Source organism: Schistocerca americana, chromosome 2 (assembly GCF_021461395.2).
Source record: "Schistocerca americana isolate TAMUIC-IGC-003095 chromosome 2, iqSchAmer2.1, whole genome shotgun sequence".
Lineage (NCBI taxonomy): Eukaryota > Metazoa > Arthropoda > Insecta > Orthoptera > Acrididae > Schistocerca > Schistocerca americana.
Genome location: NC_060120.1, coordinates 656,538,408 through 656,553,045, shown reverse-complemented (window position 1 = coordinate 656,553,045; position 14,638 = coordinate 656,538,408). Strand labels below are relative to the sequence as shown.

The following is a 14,638-nucleotide window of genomic DNA, read 5'->3' as shown; positions in this document are numbered from 1 at the left end:
GTTCTTGTCGTCTGGCCAATATATGCAGAGCCACATTCACAGGGAATTTTGTAGACGCCTGCTTTCTTCAGTTGTAAATCGTCTTTAACGGATCCAACCAGGGCCCGGTTCTTTGCTGGTGGACGGAAGATAACCTTGATTTTATTTTTCTTCAGTAATCGGCCTATTTTCGACGACACATTCCCGGCGTATGGAAGGAACGCAGTTGATTTAAAGTCATCATCTGCGTCCTCAGTGCGTTGCTTCTTGTTATGATAGTTGCGCATGGCCTTCCTTATTTGGCGAGAAGTGTAGCCATTCTCTTTGAAAACCTTCTCCAAGTGTTCTAATTCTGCGTGGCGGTTTTCATCATCCGATATTATATGCGCTCGATGTATTAAGGTACTGAGAACACCGGCTGTTTGTGCTGGGTGATGGCAGCTTGACGCCTGGAGATACAGATCTGTGTGAGTCGCTTTCCTGTACACAGAATGTCCTAATGACCCATCATTTTTACGGCGTACTAGCACGTCTAGAAATGGTAAAGTGCCCTCTTTTTCAATCTCCATCGTAAATTTGATGTTCTCATGTAATGAGTTTAAGTGATGAAGGAATTTCTCCAGTTCCTGTCTGCCATGAGGCCATACAGCAAAAGTATCATCTACGTACCGCCAGAAGACCGTAGGCTTTAAAACAGAAGACTCAAGTGCTTTCTCCTCAAAGTCCTCCATAAAGAGATTAGCTACCACAGGCGACAAAGGGCTCCCCATGGCAACGCCGTCTGTTTGTTCAAAGAATTCATCATTGAATAAAAAGTACGTTGAGGAGAGTATATGTTCAAACAAGGCCGTCATTTCTGCACTGAATAAGTTACCAATAAGATGTAATGATTCCATTAAAGGCACTTTGGTAAAAAGTGAGACCACATCAAAGCTGACTAATAAATCCGAGCTGCTAAGCTTAACTTCCTTCAAGCGACTGACAAAATCCTCGGAATGACGTATATGGTGGCAACACTTACCCACATACGGCTTTAGTAATGAGGCCAGATATTTTGCTGTAGAATAGGTCGCAGCACCAATATTACTCACTATTAATCGTAGTGGGGCACCATCCTTGTGTATCTTCGGAAGACCGTAGAGTCTTGGTGGTACTGCATTGTGTGGTCTCAATCTCTTGATAACTTCTTCAGGTAGAGAACAGTCGTTCAAAAGGGTAGTAGTTTTCCTTGATATTCGGCTTGTTGGGTCCTTTTCAATTCTACGGTACGTAGAATCATTTAGCTGACAATATATCTTCTCGTTGTAGGCTTCTCTTGTCAGAAGAACTGTGGCGTTTCCCTTATCCGCAGGCAGTACGACTGTGCTAGTATCTTCTCTCAGGCTGCGGAGAGCAGCTCTTTCAGCTGGCGAGATGTTACTCCGTTGTGGCGCACATTTCAACAACGTTCGGCAAGATTCACGTCGAATTTCGTCTGCAGAATCCACAGGGATACGTCTAATGGCTTCCTCAATGGAACTGATGAAATCCGTTAAAGGCAGTGAGGCAGGTGCAGGAGCGAAGTTTAAACCTTTCGCAAGCACTGACATCGTCGCATCGTCAAAAGATTTCTCCGTGAGGTTCACCACGGATCGTCCAGATATAGCTTCTTGCGGTTTTCGTGTTACGAGTTGGCTATCGGATGATGAAAACCGCCTCGCAGAATTAGAACACTTGGAGAAGGTTTTCAAAGAGAATGGCTACACTTCTCGCCAAATAAGGAAGGCCATGCGCAACTATCATAACAAGAAGCAACGCACTGAGGACGCAGATGATGACTTTAAATCAACTGCGTTCCTTCCATACGCCGGGAATGTGTCGTCGAAAATAGGCCGATTACTGAAGAAAAATAAAATCAAGGTTATCTTCCGTCCACCAGCAAAGAACCGGGCCCTGGTTGTATCCGTTAAAGACGATTTACAACTGAAGAAGGCAGGCGTCTACAAAATTCCCTGTGAATGTGGCGCTGCATATATTGGCCAGACGACAAGAACTGTCCATGAGCGATGTATAGAACATGAAAGATACACCCGTCTGCGGCAACCGTCAAAATCGGCAGTAGCAGAGCACTGTATATCTTTGGGACATTCAATGGAATACAATGTAACAAAAATTTTATCCCCGGTTTCCGGTTTTTGGGATTCCGTAATCAAGGAATCAGTGGAAATACGTCTTGCCAATAATCTTATAAATCGTGACAACGGCTTTAAGCTGGATAAAAATTGGAATCCTGTTATTAAAATTATACAATCACAGCGGAATCGACAGTGTCATTCGATACTCAATGACTAGATGAACCTTTATTTCCACCACCGAGGGCAGCACGTACAACTCGGCTATGGTGCGCATGTCAACACCTGACGCATGCGCTGTAGGATGCCAGTACATTTCACATGCGCGAGATTCGGCATAAATACCGCGACTGCACCTGGGCTCTTCAGTAGTTGTGTACTCACCTGATGATGGCCGGACGTCTCTGGGCCGAAATATCGTGGCAGAATGTCGACGGGATCCGGCTGCATACCCGGAAATTATTAGAAGACGAAATACGCCGGGAAAATTTCAGAATTCACATCAAATACTTTAAACTAGTGTATAAGTAAAGGGACCGATGGCCTCTACAGTTTGGTCCCATAAGAATTCACGCGGTACCATGCGCCAGAGCCATACTCCCAACAGGATGGTCTTCCGTATCGGTAGCGCCACCTGACCGTCTGGAGTCCTGTCTTCTTGCGACCGTACATTCTCGTGAGCACCGCTGCCAGCAGTCATATACAGTGGCCACATTCCTGCCACGTCCTTCTGCAGTACTGCAGAAGAAACATGTAGCTTCTCGTAGCCCTATTACGCGACCTCGTTCAGACTCGGTGAGGTGTTGATAATGGTGTGTCTGTCACCTCGAAGGCGTTCTTGACCAATATCAACTCATCACGTCCAATTGCAAAGGAAACTACCGCTCACGATCGCTACAGCGTGTATTTAAACCAAATCTGATTTGTGTCCTTCTGCAACTGGAATAAACGTTATCTTTCAGATGTAAAAATACGACACAAATTTTCGTTTATGTCGCACAACTCCTTCTTGGTGTTGTGATTTTTTCCCGTCAGTATATAAAAATGAATATTTGTTGGTCTTCTATGCGTTTCTATATGATTCATGTGATTACAACGACTCTTTGGTGAGTTACTATGTGCGCGCCCGCGAAGGTTTCTGTGAAGGTGAAAACCACCTATCACCCTTAGGGACGGGGTTGAAACTGTGGTGACTGAGAACCTTAACCCCTGAATGTCTGAAGCAATTTCAGTCAAGTTTTGTACACACATCAAATAAAGTTTAGCATCACCCCGGTTCTCAGAACTCCTGAAGATAGTCGTTGACTGTGGATGTTGTATCACAGACACAGTCCATCTAACTGTTCAGAGATGTCACTAAACCCACCCACAGATGCAAACAACCATATATGAGCAGCGCCTAATAGAGGGAGGGGGTTCGACAGCCGATCAGTTCCAGTCATTCCACAAGGGAGGAGGTACACGGCTCGTCTTGTCTGTAGTTCAACCATGCCTAGACGGTCAATACCGCGGTTAGATCGCGTCCGCATTGTTACTTTGTGCCAGGAAGGGCTCTCAACAAGGGAAGTGTCCAGGCGCCCCAGAGTGAACCAATGCGATGTTGTTCCGACGTGGAGGAGATACAGAAAGACAGGAACTGTCAATGACATGCCTGCTCAGGCTGCCCAAGGGCTACTACTGCAGTGAATGACCGCTACCTTCGGATTACGGATCGGAGGAACCCTGACAGCAACGCCACCATGTTCAGTAATGATTTACGTGCAGCCACAGGACGTCGTGTTACGACTCAAACCGTGTGCAATAGGCTGCATGATGCGCAACTTCACTCCCGACGTCCGTGGCGAGATCCATCTTTGCAACCACGACACCATGCAGCACGGTACAGGTAGGCCTGTGAGGTAACAGGCGAGACCCTGGACAACGAAACTAGCCAAAGCTCTGAGTAGGAGGTACGTAGTTGAGGGCCACCACTCATCACCTTCTTCCGTTTTGAAAGCCCGCAGGCCCAACAACATGCCGAATGGACCGCTCATGATTGCCATAACGTTCTCTTCACCAATGAGTGTTGCTTATGACTTCAACTAGACAATCGTCGGATACGTATTTGAAGGCAACCCGGTCATGCTGAACGCCTTAGACTCGCTGCTGTCCATCGAGTGCAGCAAGTTGGAGGTTTCCTGCTGTTTTGGGGTGGCATTATGTGGGACCGACGTACGTTGGTAGTGGTCATGGAGGGCGCCGTAACGGCTGTACGGTACCTGAATGACATCCTCCGACTGCAGCCATATCGACAGCATATTGGCAAGGCATTCGTCTTCATGGACGACACTTCGCGCCTACATTGTGCACATCTTGTGAATGACTTCCTTCAGGATAACGACATCGCTCGACTAGAGTGGCCAGCATGTTCTCCAGACATGAACCCTATCGAACATGCCTGGTATAGATTGAAAAGGGCTGTTTATGGTCGACGTGACCCACCAACCACTCTGAGGGATCTACACCGAATCGCCATTGAGGAGTGGGACAATGTGGACCAACAGTGCTTTGATGAACTTGTGGATAGTATGCGACGAAGAGTACAGGCATGCATCAGTGCAAGAGGACTTGCTACTGGGTATTAGAGGTACCGATGTGTACAGCAATCTGGACCACCACCTCTGAAGGTCTCACTGTATGGTGGTACAACATGTTAATGTGTGGTCTCCATGAGAAATAAAAAGGGCGGAAATGATGTTAATGTTGATCTCTATTGCAATTTTCTGTACAGGTTCCGGTACCCTCGGGACCGAAGTGATGCAAACCTTTTTTTGATGTGTGTATATACATGGCTCATTATTTGTCCAACTATTTGTATAAAAATGTTGTGAGGGTAAAATACTCCAATCATGTCTAAGGGTGGAGGCTGGGGTGGAAATGCGTGACATGTAAAAATGTTAGACGACGTCTGATATTACTGTCAAGTCCATAGTTTTGTGGGTCGTTGGCTTATTGATGACAGTGGCAATGATTTTTCAGAGCTAATGTTTTGGGGAACTGAGAGGGGGAGGGGGGAGTGTAAAGAAAGATGTAGCATCTACAGAAAAAAAGCCAAGCCTTGTGAGGAAATAGTAACGGATAGATTGCGGATAACCACAAGGCCGGTAATGACGTGGCGCCAGGCGCCAGTCTATCGTGAGGTTATATATAAGCTGAAAACAAGGTCATTACAGTGCACCGTTAACGGACATAGCTCCAGCTGAACTTGACACTCGGTATGTATGACTAGGCACAGAACGTGGGAAGGTGGAAGGAGAATGACAGTGTTTGGGAAAGACTCTTAAACTGATGAACCAAACATTACGACCACCTGCTTAATAGCTTGTTTGTTTGTTTTTGGAACAAAATACGTGGCTGATTCTGCGTATCACGGATCCGACAGTTTGTTAGTAAGTTTGTGGAAGTATGTGGCATTGGATGTCTATGCACATACCTCGCTGTTGAAAGACGACATTTCCGTCGGGGAAGACATCAAACGTGGAGGGATGCAAATAGTTCGCAGCTGTCAGCGTGTTTTCGATTACTACTACAGGTCCCATGTAAGCGCCGGAAAATGGCTCTCACAGCATAATACTGCTCCCACCAGCCTGTGTCCGTGGCGCGCTGCACGTTTCGAGCCGCCGGTCCCCTAGATGACGGCGCTTGTGGAGACGACCAGCGATCTAGTGTAGCAAATATGTGATTCATCCGAAGAGCCGAAGCGCTCTTTCTGAAGAGATGCCACGGATCACTATTTATCCTACTTTGCAGAGAAGACAAGACTCCGAACCCCAAGTTCAGTGAAGAGTCGTGAACGTCCAACTACCTGGTGGTAGTTTCGCTGCCTAACCTTTTTCAGTACCACGTGAACACTCAACCAGCTTTCCCGTTTACCAGATAGTCGTTCACAGGCTTTGCGTAATAATCTACTCTTTGTCAAAATCACTTATCTCAATGGATTTCCCCATTTGCAGCCCATATCTTGGCTACAGTGATCCTCTGTCCGTGTCTGCTTCGCTTACATACTTTTGCTATCGCGTCACGTGCCCGCAACACCACAGCATACTGTTGTGTCACGAGACATCTTTTCCCATTCACAGGGCAGAATTTCATTGAAATCTGTTTTATTTCGGCATTATCTCCGTCTAACTTATATGTCTATTGAGGAAACTTGATAATATTTTTATTTTCTCTGTCTCAGTTGCCTGAATATACAATTTGTGCTGCAGAAACTGAGACAGACAAAGTAAAAAAGTACCAAATTTGTTCAGTACTACAGAACTGCGGACCTACCATCCAGAAGCAGCATGAGTGGAATCAGCATATACGTCTTTTACCTTCCACACACAGTCTATCGATTATATCTGGATTTTATCTTGACCACTTCAGAATGTTTAGCTGTTTCTTTCTAAGATATTCTTGCTACAGCAATCTGGATCCTTGTTGCTTTGAAAGACCTAGTTTTGTGGCATATGTTTTTTAGCAAATGGTAGCATTGGTTTGTCCAAAATGTCCTTATCATCAGACTTTTCATGATACCCTCTGTGCACTCTGAAGGACCCATACCTTTGGCGGAGAAGCATTATCATACCATAATTTTTTCTCCTCCACGCATCATGGTTGGAATCCAGTTTCATGGACTGCATCTGTACGTGAATAATGTAGAACGCAATGAATCCCATCGGAAGACATAAAATTAAATTTACTTTTGTTGCTCCATAACGCACTGGGCCAATGATTTACTGTTCACTTCCAATATTTCAAAGTAAAGGCAACTCTCTTCTTCCATTTTGCTGCACAGACGAAGGGTTTCTCGCAAGGACGGTGGCATGACAAGCCATGATCGCGAAGTCGACGTTTTACTGTGGAAACATCAACTTGTACGTCACAACTTTTGTTTGGATCGTCAGTTATTTATCGCGCTATCTTACAAGAGTGTGCTACAGAGTAATAATTCTATCTACATTGATCGTGGTTGGCCTTGTTGTGGTATGTTGCTAATATGACCATGGATTCTATAAATTTTATTCCAAAAAGACACCAGCTGTCTAGGCACTCCAAAAGTACGACCATCATCAGCCCGTGTTTTATCTTGTTTCAAAGCATGCAACTTCCTCCTTAACATGTGTGGACTATTCTTTAAGCTTCGGTGGTGACATAATTTTGTATTACTGACTTTGGATTTGTCTGGAAAGAATAATGATCCAGAATTAGGGAAAGGAGCCTTTAGAATGTTACGTCAAAACTGATTTGACCTGCAGTTGCTATATCCACATACATAACTACCCGTGTCGACTCTGCGGTATCGTGGAACGAACACTGAGTCCTGTGTACCCTTACAGTACTTCAACTTGGCCAGTCTGCTTGCTTAGTGCCAACTTTATCGTACAAATACACTGTACCAAAATGCTTTCGAGGAGTACTGTATCTCAAAACAGGTAATATGGAAATTAGCTGTGGCATTGTTGGCCGGGGCCCATTCGGGAAAGTTCGGTCGCCGAGTGCCGGTTCAAAACAGGTTATCCACTCCGACTGTAAACTTTCCATTCCAGAGGCATTGGAAGCTCAGCTTAGAAAACTCTAACAGGTGTTCAATGTCAGTATTAGGGCTTAGGTTTATGCATTACTCGACAGTATCTTATCGTTTTTTTTACCGATGAACGTGAATGGTAGCCGAAAGTAGTAAAATTATTACTCTACTAACTAAAAAAAAATGCAACAAATAAACGTAACAATAAATTTACCAAACATCTTTAAAACTTGTATTCCTGCCGAGGAGGCCCAACTTCTTAACGGGCCCTGACATTCGCGTCTGCATCTAAAGTTGCATAGCAATGCTCATGGACAGCTCCATTTTCTTTCCATGTTCAGTTAGCCGAATAACTTAAATTTCACACTGGACCCGCATTCGGGAGGACGACGGTTCAAACCCACGTCCGTCCATCCTGATTTAAGTTTTCCGTGATTTCCCTAAATGGCTTAAGGAAAATGCTGGGATGGTTCCTTTGCAAGGGCACTACTGACTACCTTCCACATCCTTCCCTAATTCGATGAGACCTATGACCTCGCTCTTTGACCCACTCCCCCCCCCCCCCCCCCAAATCAACCAATCAACCACTTTAAATTTTAAAATACAATTAAAAATACTGCCCATTGTTGTGAAAGTGAGCCACATCGGTGTTGATATTGTAATGTACTGAATGTCCTGTAGGTGACAAAAAAAAAGGTGTTGTTGCAGACAGTTTTTTAAAAAATAAATGAAAAAGATAATATTGAATCTTTATAGTACGCTCCAACTAGCTAAGCCGAAGATGTGATACCTGTATACAGCTACTTCACTAGAGTATATTACTTTTATTACCCAGTGATTCCTATTTTTTTGATCTAGCTCAGATAAATGACAGGAGATGACTCTCAGAGAAATCTGCTATCACTGAAAAATATTAAGTGATGTATTTGATACATTGTTCCTCACTTATTATCTGCGTCAGACAGTATATGGTTCAAATGGCTCTGAGCACTATGGGACTTAACTTCTGAGGTCATCAGTCCCCTAGAACTTAGAACTACTTAAACCTAGCTAACCTAAGGACATCACAAACATCCATGCCCGAAGCAGGATTCGAACCTGCGACCGTAGCGGCCGCGTGGTTCCAGACTGTAGCGCCCAGAAGCGCTCGGCCACTCCGGCCGGTCAGACAGTATATGTCTGTGACGATTAATAGTACTAATTTGACAGAACTCATTCCTTACCCGTATCGTCTGCGGTGTTATCGTATCGGCCACTTCAGTTCCTGGGTACTCGAAATCCTGCATCGTCTTCATAACCGCTTCGCTTTCCGGCTGGATGAGCCTCAAGATGGTAATGTTGGTGCCACTGAGGCGGAACTGCGTGAAGTCCATTGTATGGGCGTCCTGCACAAGTAGTTGTTCATATGCACAAACAGAAGTTGTTGTTCTAAACGTTAGAGTATGGAGTATTTCAAATGGTTCAAATGGCTCTGAGCACTATAGGACTTAACATCTGAGGTCATCAGTCCCCTAGGACTTAGAACTACTGAAACCTAACTAACCTAAGGACATCACACACATCCATGCCCGAGGCAGGATTCGAACCTGCGACCGTAGCGGTCGCGCGGTTCCAGACTGAAGCGCCTAGAACCGCTCGGCCACTGTGGCCGGCTATGGAGTGTTCGTAAGTGGTTATTTGTTCCTGTAGTTGCAGCCATCTCCTTGTGAACTGTCTATACTGGATGTAGCGGGTACGAGTTTGGTTATTTTGGTATGTACACTCACCAGTGTGTTGGGTTTTTCTCCACGTCAAACAGTCTTCCCACAAACGCGTCACAAACTGTACGAACTGATGTTTTCTGCACGGTCGTAACTGCACTACTGAGTGGCCCACTGCTGTCTGTGTATACTACCCGTTTCGCGTCCACTTCAGCATCTGACCTGCTGCCTACGGGACAATAGGCATTAATGGCTTGCTCTTGCCGCATGCACTTGGAGGTACTAACAAACCTAAGGCTCCTAATAGCTGTAATCGCTAGACTGGAAATGACGTAAATACTCCAGAATGAGATTTTCACTCTGCAGCGGAGTGTGCGCTGATATGAAACTTCCTGGCAGATTAAAACTGTGTGCCCGACCGAGACCGAACTCGGGACCTTTGCCTTTCGCGGGCAAGTGCTCTACCAACTGAGCTACCGAAGCACGACTCACGCCCGGTATCCACAGCTTTACTTCTGCCAGTATCTCGTCTCCTACCTTCCAAACTTTACAGAAGTTCTCCTGCGAACCTTGCAGAACTAGCACTCCTGAAAGAAAGGATATAGCGGAGACATGGCTTAGCCACAGCCTGGGGGATGTTTCCAGAATGAGCTTTTCACTCTGCAGCGGAGTGTGCGCTGATATGAAACTTCCTGGCAGATTAAAACTGTGTGCCAGACCGAGACTCGAACTTGGGACCTTTGCCTTTTGCGGGCAAGTGCTCTACCAACTGAAGGTTGGAGACGAGATACTGGCAGAAGTAAAGCTGTGGGTACCGGGCGTGAGTCATGCTTCGGTAGCTCAGTTGGTAGAGCACTTGCCCGCGAAAGGCAAAGGTCCCGAGTTCGAGTCTCGGTCGGGCACACAGTTTTAATCTGCCAGGAAGTTTCAACGTAAATATTGATGTCATGTTGTTCAGGATAGCATCTTGAGACAACAATACAAATTTCTGCACTTACACCCATTTCACTCCATATACTGAAGTCAGAGGAAAACGATTTCATTAATGAATGTCTACTACATTAAGTGGAGCTTAGTCTAGACAGAAAATACAGTAACCTTAACTTAATGAACAAGTGTAGATTAATAAATAATCATGATTAAAATGAATTTCATCTTATTTGGAATGTGTGATACCGTATTTTCAATTAAACTCGACTTGCAGTATACGAGATTCGAACGGCCACGATTTCAATCTAATTTCAGGAAAATTACAGTAACAGTAGTATATGGTAGTATGTAGTTTCCAGAACAGATGGGAAACATTTTATAATACTGGAAGTCACTTCTTCTTATTTCCTCTTGTGCCTAAGCATTGTCCTGCGTCACCACGGGGTCGGCGTGTTATTCTGGATTTGGCAATAGCTGTGATAGGGGTACAGTGACCCCACCTCTTCCATTGTTTGAAACGATACAAAGTAGTATATGTTGTATCCAAGACAAGAAGGTTCAGGACCTGCTTATCGATGGCGTATCAATAGAAAAAGGATGTTGCACCACGCTGAATGTAGTTTTGGCTCGTAATTCCAAAAATTAAAGTTTAATATGCATATGACAGAAACTTTCAGCACAGTCTAGCCGTACTGTTACATAACACTGTTCTCAACATTATCTCTACAACGTATACAGGAACCTAGAAGACCTAGCACAACATTCCGTTTCACAAAACAAAAATTCTGTGCTGCGCCTCCTTCTGCCGGGACACAGTTACTAAAAATTTCGCCGAAATCATAGTGCTCATCAGACACTACTGCAGAGACAGTGGCTATGCACTCAGCAATGCCTGCGAATCGGTGCTCGTTTCCGAGAGGTCGCATACGAGTATGTCGATCAGTCTGCAAACACTAAGGAAGCAATAATAATCAAACGATCAGCTCCGAGCTTACGCAATGGGTTGGTATTCGGGAGAGCCTAAATTAAAATCCCAGCATAGTGCTTTATGTGGTGCCTAGTTATCCTAATTCATTACGGAGGTTTCCCGGTCTAATTCCCAAAAAACGCTACGGAAATTTCCTTCACCTCCACTTCCATATTTTAACCAAATTTTCTGGTTATTTAGTCAATGAACCATTTATGTATAAATGAAGGAGTAGTATGTGTTTAGGCTTTGTACACTGACAATGACGGAACCTTTGCTATGGAAATACAGTAAGAAGTGAAAAATGTTCGTTCTGCAAAATCTACTGTGTTCATAATGTCGCTTCACATACAAGATTATCCCACCTATCTTCCATTAGATAGTCTCAAATTTATAAACATGGGGCGAAAGGCTGTCTAATTAAACACTCTCTGTTCTATGCGAAGATCTTCGATGAATGTTGCCACCAGAGAGGACCTGTAAGGTATAATGCTATCGCCATTCCGAAGTAACACACAAACTGTCATTCGGTGAGATACACGACTCGGTTAGTCCGTTATAGGAACACTAGTATGACTCCTTTTCAGTCTCCTCCTCCCGAGATATTCCGAGGACCATTCCGTAAATAGACGGTATCTGAATAAAAATGAACGGTCGCAATATACGTATAGTCCTCTGTCCATAATCCAAAATAAGCAATAATAGGTGCAAGTCCTCTTTCTGGGAAGCCCGTCATGTCTCTAAACGTCAAAGAAGATGCTACATACGTCGCCGGGTGTACATCGGTGCTTACGCAAGGTAAGAATACTGCATGGTGCCATGGGAACAATGGGCTACGCACGAAAATCGTCAGTGGGAGAGATTCCTTATACGGAAGATAATCTGACAGAGACACTAGATTTACACACACAATATCTCTCTGGACGTCAGCACTGCCCTTTATAGTAATTACACTACCTGAAAAAAAGTAAAGCAACAGGAAGGCATTATCAGATGTCACTGTAACTTGGTACACGCACGCACCATCGTCAGATGTGTAAATGATTACACTATACAACAAAAGCCGGCCGCGGTGGTCTAGCGGTTCTAGGCGCTCAGTCCGGAACCGCGGGACTGCTACGGTCGCAGGTTCGAATCCTGCCTCGGGCATGGATGTGTGTGATGTCCTTAGGTTAGTTAGGTTTAAGTAGTTCTAAGTTCTAAGGGACTGATGACCACAGATGTTAAGTCCCATAGTGCTCAGAGCCATTTGAACCATTTTTTTTTATACAACAAAAAAAAAGTTTTTTGCAGATATAGAGATAAACCATGGTGGACCTAATTAATTTGGACTTGTTGAATCTGAAAATGCAGTTAGATTTTCGCCATCACCCTCCAATTTTTTGTTACGGCGGTTTTTAAATGCCTGTATCTAAAGACAGAGACTGGGGTGGCCTACACTAAATTTAGACAATATATAACATACTTAATACCATAAAACTATCCTACTCTAGTGGCCCGAGCCTAATATGAATTTTTATAAGAAAAATTGCAACATTCATTTGCTCGATGATGGGTGGAGGGTTGAGTCTTTTTGATGACAACCTCCTTCCGTGGGATATATATATATATATATATATATATATATATATATATATATATATATCCTTCACGCTTCAAAAACCAAAAGTAGTCACTTAACATTGAAGGGTTCCATCTACCTTTAAAGCAGCTTTCAATTCGAAAAATGTCCTGATCGAACCTTTCTCCGTGTTCGTCACTAACCACTCCCAAATTGGTAGGGAAAAAATCTAAATGAGAATGAAGGAAGTGCATTTTTACTGACATTCTGCATCCAAGATTTTTATAGTTCTCTAAAAGAGTTCCCACTAATAAGTCACTGTTTTCTGCCGTTCTATTCCCTAGGAAACCTTCAAAGACATCCTTAAAAGATAGCCAGGCTGGAAGTTCTAACTGACTTAATTTTTCTTCGAAGATCTTATCATGCATTAACTTCCTAATCTGTGGCCCAGTAAAAATCACCTCTTTCAATTTGGCGTCACTTAATTCTGGGAACACTTGACGTAGATACATGAAACCACTAGCATTGACAAAATTCTTCATAAGGCCGACCTTAATATGCAGTCGGAGAAGGAAAACATTTTCAGAATCCACTAAAGGTACATATTTCACATTTCTCTCCCTGGATCCAATTTCTCTCGTGGTGGCGACTGATAACTGTATAATGTTTGTCTGTTGCACGGCTGTCCCAAAGAGAAAGGAAACAGCCATACTTTGTAAACCACTTTGTAGACCAGTTAGTAAACCAATCACCTTAAGATCACCTCATATTTTCCAATTTTCTTCATTATACTTGATAGCTTCAAGTATCTCTGACAAATTTACGTAGTTCTCTTTCATAGTCACACAGTACCCTACAGCTACAGACGGTCTTGGAACCGTCAATACACAAGCGTCACTTAGCAGCATCGTATGGTATGTTTGACTGCTTTATTAATCCTGCTACATCACTTCAAGCACAAGCGTTGCCCTCCATACGGTAATATGTCATCAGATCTTTATTACGTTGCTTAAAGTGAGTAATTCTTGTTTCTTCATGAAGTAAGTTCCATTCCTTAAGACGTGAAGATAAAATTTCTGTACGCTGCTTGGATAAGTATAAACCAAGAACTAGGTCATTCAAGTCTGCTTCTGTAATTAAATGTGGTCTTTGTTCTGGAAAGTGCTCCTCTTCACTTGATTTACATTGTGCTTCCTCAGCGTTTGTAGATTCGCGATCAGAATTAGGAACTTCTTCCCACACTAGTGTAGGAGTTGGATCTGGCAGGTCTTCACGGTTGCGAATAGGTCTAATTGCTGAGGACGGGTTAGGGTACTTAATGTTCTTCTTATTCTTTGCTGAAAAGCCAGTTACATTAGCCAAACAGAAGTAGCAATCATCAACATGATTTTGAGGCACTCGGCAGATCATTGGTATGCCAAATGGTAAGTGCTCCTTTTTCCTTTTAGACATTTTGTTTGTTTACGAAGGTTGAAACTTAAATAGTGGCAACTATTTATTCACAATCGATACAAAAGAGTTACATGTTTGCAGCTGTTGCTGTCCTTCAAAGCAGTCACCAGCGTTGTGTAGAACCCGTTGCCAGCGATGTGCAAGGCGCAGTATACCGTTACTAGAGCCTGTTCTGTTGATATTGCGAATGGAGCGGTCTATTACCCGGCTAATCTCTGGAAAAGTTCAGAAGCGAATGCCACGAAGTGGTTCGTTCATCTTCGGAATCAAATCAAAGTCACTAGGACTTAAGTCCGAGGAGTATGGTGGATGGTATAGTATTCCCCAGTCCCATCGACCGAACAGAGCAGCCACAGCATGCGCGGTATGCGCCCGCGCATTGTCGTGCAA

The 14,638-nt window shown here is 43.9% G+C and overlaps 1 protein-coding gene across 2 annotated transcripts in view; it reads right to left on the bottom strand.

The window, feature by feature from the left end:
- LOC124594227 (glutamate receptor ionotropic, kainate 2-like) overlaps window positions 1-14,638 on the bottom strand; it is a 281,777-nt gene that overhangs the window by 138,663 nt on the left and 128,476 nt on the right. For both annotated transcript variants that reach the window (XM_047132590.1, XM_047132591.1), the window contains one exon: window positions 8,862-9,023. In XM_047132590.1, coding sequence (XP_046988546.1) covers window positions 8,862-9,023 — 162 coding nt within the window. The remainder of the gene's footprint in view (window positions 1-8,861; window positions 9,024-14,638) is intronic.